This window comes from Phocoena sinus, chromosome 16 (assembly GCF_008692025.1).
Source record: "Phocoena sinus isolate mPhoSin1 chromosome 16, mPhoSin1.pri, whole genome shotgun sequence".
NCBI lineage: Eukaryota > Metazoa > Chordata > Mammalia > Artiodactyla > Phocoenidae > Phocoena > Phocoena sinus.
In genome coordinates this window covers 69,683,309-69,701,000 of record NC_045778.1, presented here as the reverse complement: position 1 = coordinate 69,701,000, position 17,692 = coordinate 69,683,309, and the positions used below count along the sequence as shown (strand labels likewise).

Here is a 17,692-nt window from a genome sequence, read left to right as displayed (position 1 = left end):
ACGTCTCTACTTACGTCTCTATTCTCCTTTACTTAGTACTGCTACAGTTTATACTATACAATACTGGTATACTATGTATCTGATGATTTAAAGCTTTGTCTGTGCATATGCACATGTATGTATTATATATACACACACACACACAGACTAAACGATAATACTAAAGCCTTATGGAGAAAACAATGGAAAGAGAAGAGTCACTCTTGTTCCCCAGGAGGACATATATGTACCAAATTTGATATAGTACGGGACGGTTGTTAAGAGCATGAGACCTGGAGTTGGACAACTTGAATTCAAATCTTGGCTCTGTCACTTTTAGCTGGATGACCTGGGCAAACTGTTTAAGCCTCAGCACCAACATCTATAAAATGGAGTTAATCAACACCAGGAAGTGCTGTCGTATGATTTCAACGAAATACTCTGTGTAAAGCCCAGTGCCTTAGAACATAGTAAGAATTCAAGAAATGTTAACTTATGATGTCTTACTTCATATTCTTCTAAAATGAGTAGCCTAGGGCTAATAAAAAAGTGTGTAATTTTATTTGAAATCTGCTTTTTAAAAATGTTTTTTCACCTGTTCTACTGCAGACTTTATATAAACATTCCAGGAAAGAATGCATATTTAAGCATGGTCTGATTACACTTATTTATGGAGAAAAATAAAAAGACTTTTTTTGAGAAATAAATAAACTGTAAATTCGACTTGACAGGATTAAAATCCTAGCTCTCAAGAAGATCTAGTTTCTGCTGTCCACTCTCATCCCAAACCATGTTTAGATCCCTGTGCCTTTGCATAAGCTATTCCTTCTATCTGAAATGCCTTTGCCCTCCTTATCTACCTCAAACCTACTGCTCATCCTTTAAAGCCCAGGTCAGACACTGCCTCCTATTTCTCCCTTCTTCCTTCTCTCTCTGTGCCTGATGCACCTTTTTGTTCCCATACTTTATTGTAATGTACACACTTGTTTTTGCTACGAGACTGCAAAAAAAATCATTTAAAGCAAGAACTCACAGGCTTTCCTGTAAAGCATTTCCTTAAGACCATGGAGGGGTGAAAACTTCACAAGGGCTAAGAATAGTCCATTTGAAAAAGGCAGCTCCTCTCAAAAAGCTTTTCTGTAGATCTGCTGTCTAAACATCCAAATTAAGGTAGAAATTATATTTTACACTTAAAGGTGTATATATAGATATAGATAGTCTGATTTTCACTTACTATACAAATATGAAGAAGTCCTTTCTTTTAAAGAAGAATTATCTATGACCCCCTCAGCTTATCAGATCAACTTTTTTTTTTCATGTTTCCTTTCAGTTAAAAAACATGTGTCCAATCTGCACATCCACTAGCATTTACCTATACATTCCTCAAAGGAGCCCACAGTGCTATGTAGCAAGGCTACTCTATTTCCTTACTTCAGAGGTTGCCAAACTTCAGCTCATGGGACAAACCCAGGCTTGCCATCTGTTTTAATAAAGTTGTACTGGAACAAAAGAATGCCATTCTTTTATTTATTGTTGATGGCTGCTTTTGCACGATAACGGCAGAATTGAATAGTTGCGACAGAGACTGCATGGACTACAAAGCCTAAAATATTTACTATCTGACACTTCACAGAAAAATTTTGCCAACCTTTGACCTAATTTATTCACATTTCCCCATATTCACTCTTCAGTCTAGTCACTAAGAAAAATTAAGGCAACCAGAAAATAACTTCCAAAGACTCCCTATACTATGTCTACCCCTTTCCTGAATTTACACCCATATGTTCTTCTTTCTGCCTTAATTTTATGGATAAACTGTCCACGAGTCTATGAAGGCTAAGCCTCCACTAATGCACTAGGATCCCATACCCCACTTGCCAACTTAAGGATATGGCTCAGAGATGATCTCATATGACTCTCGTACCCACCTGTCCTTCTCCACTACATCGTTCTAGTATGTTCCAACTTTACAAAAACTTTAAAACCCCCTCAATGCCACATCTCCCCCGTGGCTGCTGCTCCATTTCTCGGCCCCCCTTTCCACTAACACTCCTCAAGACAGCAGTCTTCATACACTGTCTCTATATGCTCTCTGTCCATTTTCTCTGAAACTTCCTCCAATCAGGTCTCCTCTCTCTTCCTTGCTATTAAGAGAGCTCTTATCAAGACCACTAATGAGCTCCTCATGGCTGAATCCAATGACCGGTTCCCAGCCTTCATCAGCGTGACATCATTTGACACTTGGATCCTTCTCTCCTCCTCCAGCTTCTAGGACACCATTCTCTCTTGGCTGTCTGCTACCGAACTGGCAAAAGCAAAATCTCCTTTGCTATCATTCTCATTTTCCCAATCTCTAAACATTGAGTTGCAGGGCCTTCGTTCCTAAACACTTTCCCTCTTCCGTCTATCCTTAGCTAACCCTGGATAATCTCACCCAGTCTCAAGGCTTTAAATCCTACTACATGCTGATGAGTCTCAATTCCCTACGTCTAGGTTAGGCCTCTACCCTAAATTCCAGATTCCTATTTCTGACTGTCTACTTGACATATCCAATCACATATATAATGGGCGTCTCAGACTAAACATGTCCACAGTGCCTCACAAACCTGCTCCTCCAGCAGTCTCCCCATCCTCAGTGAGTGGCCCTCCTAGTTTTCCAACTGCCTAAGCCCCAACATTCGGAGTTATCCATGACTCTTACTCTCATACCCAATATTCAATGCACCAACAAAGCTTTCTTCAAAGTATACCCAGAGGACAGTTGCTTCCACCCTAGTCTGAGCCACCGCCATCTCTCAGACCACTGCAATAGTCCCCTAACTGTTCTGCCAGCTTCACCTCTGCATACTTCCCATCTAATTTTCTCACAGAAGCCAAAGTGATTCCTTTAAAACAGATTATGTTACACCTCCGCTCAAAACCCTCTGACGGCTTCCCGTCTTAGAGTAAAAGCCAAAGCCCTTACAATGGCTTACAAGGCCTTGTGTGAATCTGCACCCTCACCTGTCTTTTGTCACCTCCTCTCATTTCCCTCCTCGTCCACTTGCTCTAGCCACACTTCCTTGTGGTTCCTAGTACAAGCCAAGTGCTGCACGCTCCAGCTTCAGGGTTTGTGCGCTGGGCGCTCTCCTGGAACTTCTCCCCCAGGTGCCCCCAGGCTTGCTTCCTCCTCCTTCAGACTTCAGCTCAGCAGTCACCTGGGGCAACAAGGCTTTCTCTAATCTTAAAGAGCCATCTGCCCCTGACCCCCACTCTCCAACACACACCTCTATCCCTTTTAGCCTGCTTCATCTTCTCCTTAGCACTTATCATCTGACACACTATGTATACTTGTCTATTTATTGTTCGCTTCCTCCCAATCAATACATAAGCTCTGCTAGGACAGATTTTTGTCTGTTTGATTGTTATATTTCCCAGTGCCTAGAACAATGCTTACACGTAGTAGGTGTTCAACAGATATACTTTTGAATGAATCTATGAGAGTAATTAAAAGTAAAATAAACTGTTTTTAAGTTTAATATAAAATAATTTTGAAAACTAGTTTGAAATGTATTTTAGCATTTCACAAATTTTCTTTTTAATTAATATTAGCATTGTTTCTTACCCGAAGTCTCTATGTAGTAATGGGTAATTGCCTTCCAGTGATAAACAAAATCTTCTTGTAAAGGAAGAGAAGGTGCAAGCTACACAAACACAAACAAAAAGACCACAGCAATTAAGAAAATGGCATTAAAAGTTTCCCATTAAGTATAACTCTGTATTTGTCTACTAATGATGCAAAAGCAGCATAAGAATAAGGGGTGAGCTTTAATTTGATTCTTTATGTCAATATCAAAGAGAAAATGAGTCAAATCCAAGAAAGTAAAAATGATTTATTAAGAAAGAGGACAAACACATTTATCAACATTATTATTATATTATAGTATTGGGTATTTTTTCCCCTCCCCTGACACTAGTTACTATACATATAGCTTCAAAAGTAACAGTGTTACATGACAACACAATATTCTATTACTAAAGTATCAGTAAAATGGAATTATCGATAACCAGGGATCTTTGTACCTAGGACTTTGAAATGCAAGACAGCAAAAAGGTTGCTATGTAATTAGTCACCAAAGTCAACCCTGTAATCAGATTAAAACTGTTCTGGATTTTCAATGACATACAGAAGTGAATCTTTTCTTTTTAAGCCTAGATTAGGCAGTGCATATTTTTAGCAAAATAACTACATGAACAAGATACTACCAATTTAAATTCCACAAAGTCAAAAATGTTTTACATTTTAATTTTGAAATTTATTTCAGAAGTTTTAAGACCAAAATTATATCCCTTCAGCCATCTCATAGCAAATTTACAAGTATTTCAAATGGGTGTTAAATGGATAGAAAAAGATTTGATGTACCTTCTAAAACATTTTCTTGTCCTTAAAAAGAGTGAGAGAAAGAGAGAGAGAACTCTCTCTCAGTCCTAGTATCATCAATAAATTCTGGTCAGAAAGTACATAGTTGACCCAGTTTTCTTAAGAACAAATAGGTTTCGGGTTTCCCTGGTGGCGCATTGGTTAAGAATCTGCCTGCCAATGCAGGGGACACGGGTTCGAGCCCTGGTCCGGGAAGATCCCACATGCCGCAGAGCAATTAAGCCCGTGTGCCACAACTACTCAGCCTGCACTCTAGAGCCTGCGAGCCACAACTACTGAAGCCCATGCGTCTAGAGCCTATGCTCCGCAACGAGAAGCCACCACAAGGAGAAGCCTGCGCACCGCAACGAAGATTAGCCCCTGCTTGCCACAATTAGAGAAAGCCCACGTGCAGCAAAGAAGACCCAACACAGCCAAAAATAAAATAAGTAAAATAAGTAAATTTATTAAAAAAAAAAAAGAACAAATAGGTTTCTATTTTGGGAACCTAAACTATGGCAGCATAATCGTCCATTTTCATATATTCATCTAAACAGATGACCTAAGAGGTCATGTCACTCCTATACTTCTACTTGTTCCATTTTGATTTCTTGGAGTCTCCTGCAGGGACCTCAAAGTTCGAAACCCTGTCACAACAATTTCCAAACTCTTGAGCAAATTATAAATATTGGTCATGATGTCTTAAGTGTTTCAATCCAGAAGATGAACTGTACTTAGGAAGAAAATGGACCTGAAAAATTTTCAGCAACCATCAACATCTTAATGCTAGCTTTTTCATATGTGTGTATTCGTACCACTCTGAAGAGTACTGAATTAAGAAAATGTAAATATTCATCTCATTTCCAAATAGAATGCTATGAAAAATTTTAAAAGACTTTAAGATCTTTAACAAAGGAGTTAAAACCTTTGGGATTATATACTTCAAGAACATGGGGAAAGAAATAACTTGTAGGAGATTGAGAAAACAATTAAAAAGAAAAAAAGGAAAGAAAGAATTAACTTGGAAAAATAATCTTCCTGAAATTTTTAGATTAAAAAGTCTGTTTTAATCAGCTACTTATTTTTAGAATCTTCCTCAAAACACATAAAATTTATCTTGTTTTTTGGGCCTGGTTTTTTACACACCAACTTTATGTAGTGTTAACAATTATTATTAATTAATTATGTATTAACAATTGGGACAAACCCAAATGAAATTTGGTGTTTCAAAAAATATACCTACTTTCTTATGTGTAAATATTATGACTTGTTAAACTTTTCCAAGGGAATTTCCAGGGCATATATGGAATTAAAGCATCCTTGTTCCACATTATTTCACCCACGGGATTTAACTCTATTTACAAGGAAAGTTACTAAATCAGAGGTCTTAAATGACTTGTGTCGGGGGCCTTTGCTGTTACAGTCAAATTCAAAGCAGGATGGTGTTGCTTACTCGTGAATCTCTTGCAGAAATTTGCTTTAAATAAGAAACCTATTTACGGAGACAGTGAAACAGTTCTAAGTTGCTAATAATTTAGTAACAATCTTGTTCAAACATGAATAAATTTTCTTATTTAAGTAAAACTTCCTAGTAAACTTGCCTCTTTCATTTCAAATTATAACATGCAAAATATAGGCTTTATCATTACATAAAAACATTTATGCTCTGGGTTAAAAAAAAAAAGATGTGTGAATCAGCATGAGGGGATTCTAATTTGAGTTAACTTCTTACAATACAGAGATTAAATTTTTGAAAATTCATGCGATCGATCACTATCTCGACCAAAAACTGACCTGAATATCTAACCTGGATATTACTTTCTCTGTGAAGTCTTGCCAGACTTCCTGCCGAGGTTACGGTCCTTTCCGAACACTTTGTGGCACCCGCTCCCTGACTGACTGCTCACTCTCTCCCAGCCCTTATCCCATGTTTGTAATTGTCGAGTTACCCATCTTCTCCACTAGATTGTAAACTCAGTGAGTTTACAAAGATTATATCATCTTGCTCATCACTGAATCCCCAGTTTCCAAGTCAATGATGGCAAATAGTAAGCATTCAGTACCGTTTACTGAGTGAATTAGCAGCAGTTGCTACCATTTAATGAGTAGTTATGTGCCAGGCACAGTGCTACAAAGTTTACACTTACCATGTGCTCTTAAATTCTCACAATAAACTCTAAGACCCTGAGTCATTAACTGACCTGCCCAAGGAAACACTACTTGTAATTAGAAACCTGGACTCTCTTTCTCCAAAATGCCTACCACACAAAAGGACCTACCTACATTGATAACTCAGATGAGAACGAGTGTTCTCAAAGCCACATCTGCAGTCTCACATGTATCATGAACATTCCATGCCCAGATCTTTTAAAATGCTTCTTCTCTGCTGCAACTTTCCGGACGCCCATCCTATCTTCTCTGCCTCTCCAAAGACCAGCTCAAGTCTCACTTCCTCCAGGGAGCCTTTTGCAACTACTCCAACCCTAAGTGTTTACTCCCCTCCTCCTATAGAACTCACTGGCTGAACAATCATCCAGATAATAATAATAATAATGATTCACATTTATTAAGCACTTACTATGTGCCAGGCACTGCATTAAGCACTTCATATATACAATCTCTTTCTAATTTTCACAACAATTCTATCAGATAGATACAATTATTTCCATTTTACAGTGAGGAATTGAAATGTACAAAGACTAAGTAACTTGTCTAGTGAAAAAGCAAGGGACACAGGCAAGCCTGGAACCCTGCTCTGACTGGCTCTAGGGGCCAGGCCACACTCTTGTGCACTGCTTGTACTTTAACCAGTGTTTTGTTTTGTCTCCCAATGTATTCTCACTGTGAACTCACACTGCGCCATGCTTTCTTGGTGGGCTCATAAAATATTTACTGAACGACTAAAGGACTAAAGTTAAAGATCACTTGTTGGAAAAGAATACACTTAAGAAAACACTACATACGTTCCATCTGATGTTTTGTTTCTTTTGTTTTTTTTTTTTTTTTTTGCGGTACGCGGCCCTCTCACTGTTGTGGCCTCTCCCGTTGCGGAGCACAGGCTCCGGACGCGCAGGCTATGGCTCACGGGCCCAGCCGCTCCGCGGCATGTGGGATCTTCCCGGACTGGGGCATGAACCCGTGTCCCTTGCATCGGCAGGCGGACTCTCAACCACTGCGCCACCAGGGAAGCCCTCATCTGATGTTTTAATTCCTAGTGCAAAATAGATTTTTAAGGAATTGCTGGTCCCAACAATCATCATTAACTCAAACTATAATTTAAAAAGAAAATGTTGCATTCAAGTTCTGAAAGATGACTTCCATTGAATTAATTAGTTAAGGTAGATGAAACTTTCTTTCCTGACACTGCCCTTTATCCTCTTGGAGTAAATCTGCCCTCAAGGATGGAACTGACTGGAATTTAAAAGATATTAGTCCCTGGCAGATAACCTCACATAGACAAAGGCCCTCAACAAATGTTGAATTGTTTGGAAGGTGTTTTATTTATCCTTTGGAGAAGCTGTACTAAAATAATCCACCTCAGAACTACATGGGAGGCCTGATTTCAGATGTGTGACATGTGGCAACTGGCTAAAAGAACAGATTCATTTCATAACTCTTACTGGCCAATCATTTGTACGCTGAGGGAAAACTGTCATTTCTGAAACAGGAGGCAAGAGTTACATTACAGGTTTTGTTTTTGATCAAGGTGTGAATTTCTCTCCTAAATTCAAAATGCAGTCTATCAGCTTAATAACACATCTTCAAATACTGATCTTTGAAAATATCTTAGTTGTATTTCATCCTCGTTAAGTAGTTAACAGGAAATGTGAAGAAACCATTAATTAAACAATAAGGAAAACTCTACACTTAAACCCCATTTAAATGAATATGTACCTGGTTGACCCTAAAAAACCATTGGAAGGCTGATCCAATTGAATCAAAAAACCTAGGGAGGGACTTCCCTGGTGACACAGTGGGTAAGAATCCGCCTGCCAATGCAGGGGACACGGGTTCGATCCCTGGTCCAGGATGATCCCACATGCTGCGGAGCAACTAAGCCTGTGCGCCACAATTACTGAGCCTACGCGCTCTAGAGCCCACGAGCCACAACTACTGAAGCCCCTGTGCCTAGAGCCCGTGCTCCACAGCAAGAGAAGCCACGGCAATGAGAAGCCCGCGCACCACAACAAAGAGTAGCTCCTGCTCGCTGCAACTAGAGAAAACCTGCCCGCAGCATCGAAGACCCGAGGCAACCAAAAATAAATTAATTTTAAAAAAAGAAAGAAAGAAACCTAGGAAGTAATAATACCAAAACGGTTGAGAAAACATTAGAGATTCACATAATGACACAACTGAAAAAAGGTCATGTCAGCATCTGCATATAGGATTATCTCCCATCTCTGTTGTAGAATCCTGATAATTATGATAATTGCAATACTGTATCAGAAAATGCTAATTGGGCATACAAACTAAAAGGAGTACAGAGAAAAGCCAATGAAATAAACTGAGGAATGGTAAGATTAGTACACAGAAAAAAATGTCAAGCAAATAAAGAGAACTGAATAAATGTAAACCAATTTTGGGCTAGGAAAAAAAAATATTCTTCAAATACCACAAAGGTGGCTTATTCAGCATTACATATGAGTTCATTCCCAAGAGAATGTTAAAAGGGGAAAAAAAAAAGTATGCCAAAATTTTTTCATAAGATTTAACCTCTTATCAAGGTAAACTGGGAAGTATCACAGCTGAAAACAATAATGCTAAGCAAATAAAAACATTACTTTTCTAAATGCAGTGCATTAACTCCTAAGACCAGGTGAATATAATCCATTCTTAACTTTTGCTCACTAACCTCAGCAAAGTAGAGAACCTGGATATTACAGAGCCAGAGTCAGACAATTTACATGGATAATCTGGTAGATGCTAACACATACAGTTATAAAAAGATAACGCAGACAGAGAACACAGGCCTCTGGACAAAAATGAGTCTTTACTGGGAGAGCATGAAAGCCATCTTTCTTTCTCTAACTACTTATTTCTGTAAATATCAGCCTGAATTAGTAAAGAATATAAATAATGTAATAAACTTTTATTTCCAATTATCTCAGTATTTAGCTGTAGTGAGTGTTAAAAATTAAATGATTCTTGGTACTTTAAGTTAAGGAATAATATAAAATGTAAATTTTATATTATTCCTTTATAAATTTCAGTTAAATTCTTACAATAAGGTGCTGTAGATTGATTGTGTAGAAGCCAAGAAAGGAAAATTAAAAGTTGCCTTAAAGTCTAAAACTGTCATCTCCCTCATGAGTAATACTGCTCTTCATCTATGAAAAACCCTGTCTTGCTTGATTTGATACACTCATTTTCTCAAGAACTTGTAGGAGAGCTAAAATGACTCTTAAACATTTCCCACACAGCACTTAAAAATTGTACCGAAGTTTTGTTTCCATTACTGAGTTTTAAAAATCCATTTTATTTTTATCTGGCCATAAAAACTGTTCTATTGTAATTGGGTTTTGTTTTGTTTTTTCCTTAAAGTTGTGTAGATTTGAATGTGCTGTATCACTCAAACTGAACATAGAAAGAGAATGACATTTTTAAAACTAGCAAAGTAACACGTCTAGCAAAACTGCACTTGTTATGAACTTCACAGGGTGCATTTTTCAATTTGGGCAATTCTGCCAGCGTAAAGCAAAACAACCAGAGTAAAGCAACTCGACCCCTTTCACTGAAACAGCAGGAAGACATTTTCCTGTTAGTTACTTCTCTTTTATTAGTGTTAGGATATTTGAGTAATGTCTCCCTATGCTTGTGTCTAAAATCCTCAAAGGAGGGTACAATTGCAGGAAAAACGACGAGCGTCCAGGAAAGAAGAGGTGAAAGGAAACAGATGGTCCCGGTGCTGTGTGAGGGCTTGGAAGCTGTCTAAAGCGCCCTCGATGAGACCCTCCAAACGCCTATTTCACATCAATCAGTAAGGTCCAGCTGAGTTCGGCCGCAAGGCCTGTGAAGCAAGAGCTGGCCAGACTACGAAACCGGGTCGGGTGGGCTGCTTCCTCGCCAGAGCCGCGCCCCCGGCAAGAGCACCCCTTCCTGCCTCCCCACCCCCCAAAACAAAACAAACCCAAGCAGTGTTAGGCCGTTTCTTTTGTCTTGGTCAACGCTGACCACTTGAGGTTAACGGCCAGGGAGTCCGGGGGACAGCCCTGTGGCCCTGTCAGGTGCTCCCCGACTCCCCTGTCCCCACCGGAGGAATCGGGCGACCCCCGACCCGGGCCGGGGGGCCGGTCCTGCCGGGGACCCCCGCCCACCCTTCTGAGCGAAGGAAAGGGCTCCACGCCGGCCCGGAGCAGGAAGGAGAGCAGGGGGTCCGCTCGGAGCCAGGCCCGAGGCCCCGGCGCCCGCACGACCCCGCGGCGCCCGCCCCGGGCCTCGCCCCTCCACGGGGCCGGGGACGCCGAGGGCCGGGCCGAGGCCGCCGGGCTCTCCCGGGGCCGGCGGGGAAGCGTAGGCCGGCCGCCATCCCCGGCCTGTCGTGCGCCCGCAGCCCGAGGCCTTACCGCCTCCACGGCGTGCTGCAGGATGGAGGTGAACTTGGAGAACATCCTGTCCCGGGACTGCAGCAGCCTCTCCCGGGACGACCTGGAGAGCTCCTCGATCCGCCGCCGCCGCCCCTGCTGCGGCTGCCGGGGCCGCTCCAGAGTGAAGGCCGGTGCGGGGCGGGGAGGACGAGCAGAGGGCCGAGGCGGGCCCGGCCCGGCCGCTTCGGGTGTGCGCGGGCGGCGAGGCGGCTCCGGCGGGCGCTGCGACGTGGCGGGCGGTGAGAAGGGCGTTCCAGGCGGACTCCGGGCCCGCGACACTCCGGAGGCGGCGGCGGCTCCCGCTCGGACACGGTGGCAGCTCGGTTCGGGTTCCTTCCGCCCGCTCTGCCCGCCGCGGCCTGCAGGGGGCGCCGCCGTGGCCCGGGGGTGGGGCGCCCAGCCTGGCCAGGCCGGCCCTGCGCCGCGGGGGCACACGCCGCGGGGGCGGGAGAGGCACAGCGAGGCCGCGGCCTGCCTGGGGCGGGAGTCGGGCCTGGGCGCAGCCGCCTCCCTCTTACGGCGATACGGTCATTCTTACGTCTTAAAAATTCAGCCGTTCTCATTCACTTTGTTTCTCCGATGGAAGTTAACATGCCGATTTTGTATGAAACCGTAGACATGTATGTATATAAAATTCAGAGGTTCTTCTTTTAAGGGCAGATTTGCAAGACCGGTAAGAAAAAGCACAGTATTCCCAAGGCAAACAGGAACCGTGGGTTTAAATGCTAAGAATTAGAACAAATCCACTAATGCAGATGAAATGACTTTGCTAACTGTAAATCTTTATTATTTTTTTTATTGTTGTTGTCGTTGTTATTATTTTATTTAGTTATTTATTTATTCAACATTAAAACAGGAAGCCCCAGATGGACAAATGGTAAGATGATTCAGTTATTAATTTGTAACATGTTTGATAGTTAGAAAATGCATTCAGTATAGCATTTTCTATTCAGCTTTATCAGTTGATACTGGGAAACATCAGTGAGGGAAAAGAATCAGAAGGGTTTCTAGGAAATGCACAGGACAGATAAGTGGAGCTACAATGTAAGCGCTCAGATGGAGGCTTCTTAAAATACGGTGCAACGGTATATTTGTCAAGCCTTGAAGAAACAAGATTCGGGCTGGTAAAGTTTAGGTTGGGTTGATACAAATTATGAAAATGTTCATATCCTGGAGAACTTTGTTTTTGCTTGTATTGGCATTTTATCAAAAGAACCATTAAATTCTTGATAAGATGAGGGTGAAGTAAGTGTTGCATAACTGGTGATGAAAATCTGTATTTGTAACTGAATTAGTTGAACAGAGGAAAAAGGCAGAAAAAGTAGCACCAGTGCAGAGTGGTATTTAGGGCCAGTCTCTGGAGCTGGGTAGCCTAGATTTAAATCCCAGTTCTGCCACTCACTGTGGCAAGTTGTTTAACCTCTTTGTGCTTTTAGTTTCCTCATCTGTAAAATGGGAGTAGCACCTACCTCATGAAGTTGTATGTAAATTCCTTAATATACGTAAAATACTTTAACATGCCCAGTCCATAGTAAGCGATGCATGGACAATTGTTATTATTATTGTTGTTAGTAGTAATAATAGGGCCCGAAATCAAGATTTAAGGAGGAGACTTTAACTAGTCTTGTGTTCTTTTCTCTCCTGTTTTTGCTACCTCTGTCCTTGGATAGCAGGTAAATTTGACCTTAGTTCCCTGTATAGTAGCCCCCAGAATGCTGGAGGCTAATTCTGTCATTTGCTAAAGATCGAAATGTGCTCCTTATCAAAGTGTAGGTAGTTGTGTCTGCTTCAACCAAGAGTACATACTGTTTATTATCATTATTATTATTCAGCAGTTTAAGATGGTTAGTCATATTATTAACTAATTATTTTCCTGACCTAATTGACATACATTTATATGGTGTTTTGTATTTTCATAATACCTTACAACCACTAATTGTATGAGGAGGTTTGTTTAAAGCAGGCTTACTTAGAGTTGTTTGTATTTGACAATGCCCATCTTTCGTATACTTAATATAAGCACAATAAGATACATGTTTTGCTCTAGATTAATATCAATATTTAGGATGACGATTCATCTATTCGATATATAGGTTCCAAGACATGCTAGTTGGACTAGAATTATAATAGAGCGGATACTCTTACTTATTCTCATCCTAGAATGACACTAACATTATCACCAGCCTTATGCATGGGCAGAGTTGAACCTACCTCAACAAAGTAGCTTATGACTTAAGAAAGCATAACAAAGGCTTTCCTGGGTCTCCAAAACACTTAGATATAGGTGCCTGAAATTCCTCAATTAGAACTTTATTTCTTCATTCCTTTGGCTTAAGGCGAATAAGAAATTTAGTCCCTGCTTAAATTAAAATACTTTGGGGAGATTTAACACATTGAACTCATCATTCATTACACCTGAGGGTGAATGAATTTGTTAAGTTCTTTTCTGAATAAAGTTTAATCAGCAAGGACACAGAAAAATCTATAAAACTGAAACTCGGTTGGGATGGAGTTGAAGAAGAAATAGAGTTAGAGGATACCCACTTTCAAGATTTGGCAGACTTCTGGAGATTTTCTATATATATTCCCTGTCTATATAGAATTCAGCAACATTCCCTTTCCAAATGTCACTAAAAATTACAGTAAAGAGATTTTTCAAAGTACACACTGAAAAAGTACAAATAAATTAAGAGATAGCAATAAAATTTTAAGAATTGGAAAGTAACTGTAAAGGAGGTAACTGATATGACTGACATAAGAAAGCTGAATCCCAAGGTAACAATTAAGGAAACAAAGAACAAAAGTGATATGTCAATACATTCACAGAACCTCTCAATGGCTCAGGAATTGGTAGCATTAAGTACCTCTGGAAGTAGAGGTAAAAGTGGGACTGAAAATAGCAGGATGCATTGAAAGTTTGTTTAGAACTGGATAGATGCATCCCCCCCCACTCCACAAGATTGGCTGACTTCCCCTTTCCCACCCTGGAATAACATTAGAGACTTTTTCCCAGAAAGAGAGAGATTCCATACTGAGAGAAGAAAAAAGAAGGAGAAGGAGAAGAAGATAAAGTGAAAATAAACCTTGTGAATGTTGAAGACACATGTCCCCAACCCTCATCCTGCACTTGGCTCAAAATGTAATCATCAGGCTGATCCTTCCAGGTAGAAGACAGGAAGGATCCTCTCTGGAGAATCCGTTTAGCCCAAGAGAAAAGACCCAAAGGTCCTGCAGAGGGAACCCAGACAAGTCTTCAGTGCAGCCCCCAGTTGACAAGCTCTGTCCACATGCTCAGAGCTTCAGTTTCTTCATGCACCTCTTTTAAATAGGATCACACAGCCCCGGGCTCATCAACAACTTGAGGAAAGCTTACAACATTAAAGATAGAACCCAAAGGAAAAACAGGACAAAAAAGAAACTGGGAAGAAACAGAGTTGCTTACATTCAATAGATAGGGAAAGATGGGAAGAAAACATATAAAAACAACTATTTTAATATCCTCAGAGAGATAGAAAAAGATGTTGCATCTGTTAAATAAGAATGGTATGGTATTTTTATTGTTTTTGTTTTTGCGGTACGCGGGCCTTTCACTGTTGTGGGCTCTCCCGTTGCGGAGCACAGGCTCCGGACGCACAGGCTCAGCGGCCATGGCTCACGGGCCCAGCCGCTCCGCGGCATGTGGGATCTTCCCGGACCGGGGCACGAACCCGTGTCCCCTGCATCGGTAGGGGACTCTCAACCACTATGCCACCAGGGAAGCCCTGGTATGGTATTTTTAAAAAGCAACATTTTGGAAACAAAAAAGAAACTCTTAGAAATCAGGAATATGATAACAGACATTTTTTGAAAAAATAAGAAGCATGGAAAATAAGCTTGAAAAAATTTAGCAAGCTTAGACTAGAGCAAAAAAGAATGGAAGATGGCAGGGAAATTTTTTTTAAATTAGAAGGCCAGTCCAATGGATCCGACATCTGAATAACTGGAGAGAATAGAGGGAGGAAATAATTGAATATATTAATTAATAATTCGATATAATTTTATAGATCTGAAAGACATGAGTTTCCATATTGAGAGGGTTCATTAAATACCAGAACAATGAATGAAAATAGACTCACTCTAGAGGGCATTATTGTGAAATTTCAGAACAGTGGGTTCAAAGAAAGCTCTTACAATGAGGGAAATGAGCTCACTTCCAATGAGGGAAAAAAGGAAAACATGTTTATGCAAAGAAACAAAAATTACAACAGCATCATACTTTTCAACAACAAAATGGGATGTCAGAAGGCTTTGGGGCAATGCCTTCAAAATTCTGAGGTAAAAATAATTTCAATCTAGAATTCTATACTAAGAAACTATCAATCAAGTGTAAGGATAAAATGAGTCATTTCAGATGTGCAAGGTGTTGAAAATTTTTCCTAACTTGCAGTCTTTCTCAGGAAGCTGTCGGAAGACGTGCTCCATCAAAACTCAGGGAGTAAACCAAAGGAAAAAAGATAAAGGAATCAGCTAACAGAATCCACCATAAGAAGGAGGTAAAGGAAATTCCTAGGATGATAGTAAAGCAGAATCCCAGGAAGACAGCTATGCATCAAGATGGGATAGCAAACAACCAGTCCAAATTGGAGCAAGTCAGAAGAGAGTCCCTACAGAAACAGACTTGCTGATATAAAAGACAAACTAGTGGTTACCAAAGGGGAGAGGGAAGGGGGAAGGGGCAAAGTAGGAGTGTGGGATTAAGAAGTACAAACTACTATGTCTAAGAAAAATAAGCAACAAAGGTATATTGTATGGCATAGGAAATTATAGCCATTATCTTGTAATAACTTTTATTGGAGTATAATCTGAAAATACTGAATCACTATGCTGTACATGAAAAACTAATAAAATATTGTAAATCAACTATACTTCAATTTAAAAACAAAAGAAGAGATTTCCTCAAGAAGATGGCCTATCTATGTGTTTGAGCAGATTTATCAGATAGGAGGAGAGTGATATTGAATTAGTGATAAATACAAAGAAAACTAAGAAAAGGAAAAAAAAAAAGCTAGATCATTGTTAACACCAGGAAAAATATTGTGTAGAAATGTGTAATCATAGTATACACATGGCTCAACTGTAAATAGTGCTTACATAACCATAATAATGTAAATACTGACCTAATTTAAAATTATGGTATTGCTGCTGTACTTAGGGAAGATGAAAGGATGGATGTGTGATGGGTGGGGGTGGGGTGTGTGTGTGTGTGAGTGTGAAAGAAAGCTAAATCTTTATCATCTGTAGTCAGGAAACATTAGGTATTGTTTAAAGCCAAAATATCAAGAAGTAACACTATAAGCATATTATTTAAGGAAAGGAAGTATTTAACAAAAGAGCCCACCCAAAGCATTGAAAGAGGTTGCCTCTGTGAAGCAGGAAGTTGGGAGTTTTGGAGGAAGGACAGGGGATTTCATAACAAACCTTGTAAAAACCTCTTGACAAACTGTATGCTAGTATAACTGATATGACCAAAGTTTGTTTGGCAAAGGGAGAAACTAAAGGCAAGAAACCATATTTGGTGCAGACAAGAGATTGTAAGGGTTCATAACTGGAAAATTGGAAGGAGATGGTAGACTTGAAAGATGAGCTAAGATCAACCAAATTGTGCAAGTGATTAAATACAAAAAGTGAGGAAGAAAAAGTAGTCAAAGATATTGCTAGAGTTTCTAGCTTGGATGAAGTTAGGTGAAGATGCCATTAATTGAAATAGGGACTACGGCAACGTGGAAAGATAGGTTTCTTTTAACATGTTAGGTTTGATTGCTTGTATGATGACAACTGCGTGAGGATGTTGATTACGGGATGATAAATTTGGATTAGAAAGTCAAGAGAGAGATCTGGGCTGGAAATAAAGATCTGAGAGTCATCTCTTAGAGATGAGATGCTAGAATAAATGAGGTAGTTCAGTGAGATGGTATAGTGAACAAAAAAAAGACAGAATGTATGTAAACTTCAGGAGTCACTGAATTTAACAATTGGGGGATGGAAGAGGAATTCACTGAAAAAAGCAGTTAAAGGGATAGGAAAATACATTATGAAGTTCAGGAAGAAGTGAGTTTCGAAATTAGGAGGCTGGTTCAAGATAAAAGTAACATAGGCTTCATCTCCTGAACTCAACCCTACAGCTGCCACAGAAACAAGAGAGAAGCTGATAGATCCCAGAACCTTATATAAAAACTGTGAAAACTCCTTAGCAAGTATAGCAGATACCTCTAGTGTCCAGTGTCACGTTCCTTTGGTCCACTTCTGATTGCAGCTGCAGCTGATTGCAGTTCTGTGCAAGCTCAGACTCACCTCATGGTGACAGCATCTCACCTCAGTCTCATTCAACCCTCTTCAGAACTTCTGCCACTGAAATCTCTGTGTAGGAGAGGCTGCTCCTTGCAAACGTGTGATGGAGTTAGAACCCGTGGGGACAACTCTTAGCCAATGGGGGATGGAAACTGGTGGATAAAGACTCCAGTGTCCTGTCTGATTCTGGGAAGCAATTCTAGGAAGTATTCTGCGCACTTCTCAGGATGTCCTGGTGGGATCAAGTACCCACTGACCAGAGTGGTGACCTCAGTAGCCCTCTTATGCTTTTCCTTCTTCGTTCTTATCCTCCCCACTTCCTCGCTTCCTGTGATCTGAAGTAAATTACAGTCAAGTCTTTGTCTCAGGGTCTACTTTTGAGGAAACCCACTGTTTGTGGGAG

At 40.5% G+C, this 17,692-nt stretch overlaps 1 protein-coding gene across 1 annotated transcript in view; it reads right to left on the bottom strand.

Annotated features, from left to right (window-relative positions):
• The window catches only part of FAM160B1 (family with sequence similarity 160 member B1), a 35,851-nt gene extending 24,533 nt beyond the window's left edge, over positions 1–11,318 (bottom strand). Inside the window, exons 1-2 of the mRNA XM_032608249.1 lie at positions 10,942–11,318; positions 3,584–3,662 (exon numbers count right to left, since the gene is read on the bottom strand). Coding sequence (XP_032464140.1) covers positions 3,584–3,662; positions 10,942–10,986 — 124 coding nt within the window. The 5' untranslated portion in view covers positions 10,987–11,318. The remainder of the gene's footprint in view (positions 1–3,583; positions 3,663–10,941) is intronic.
• Positions 11,319–17,692: the final 6,374 nt, after the last annotated feature.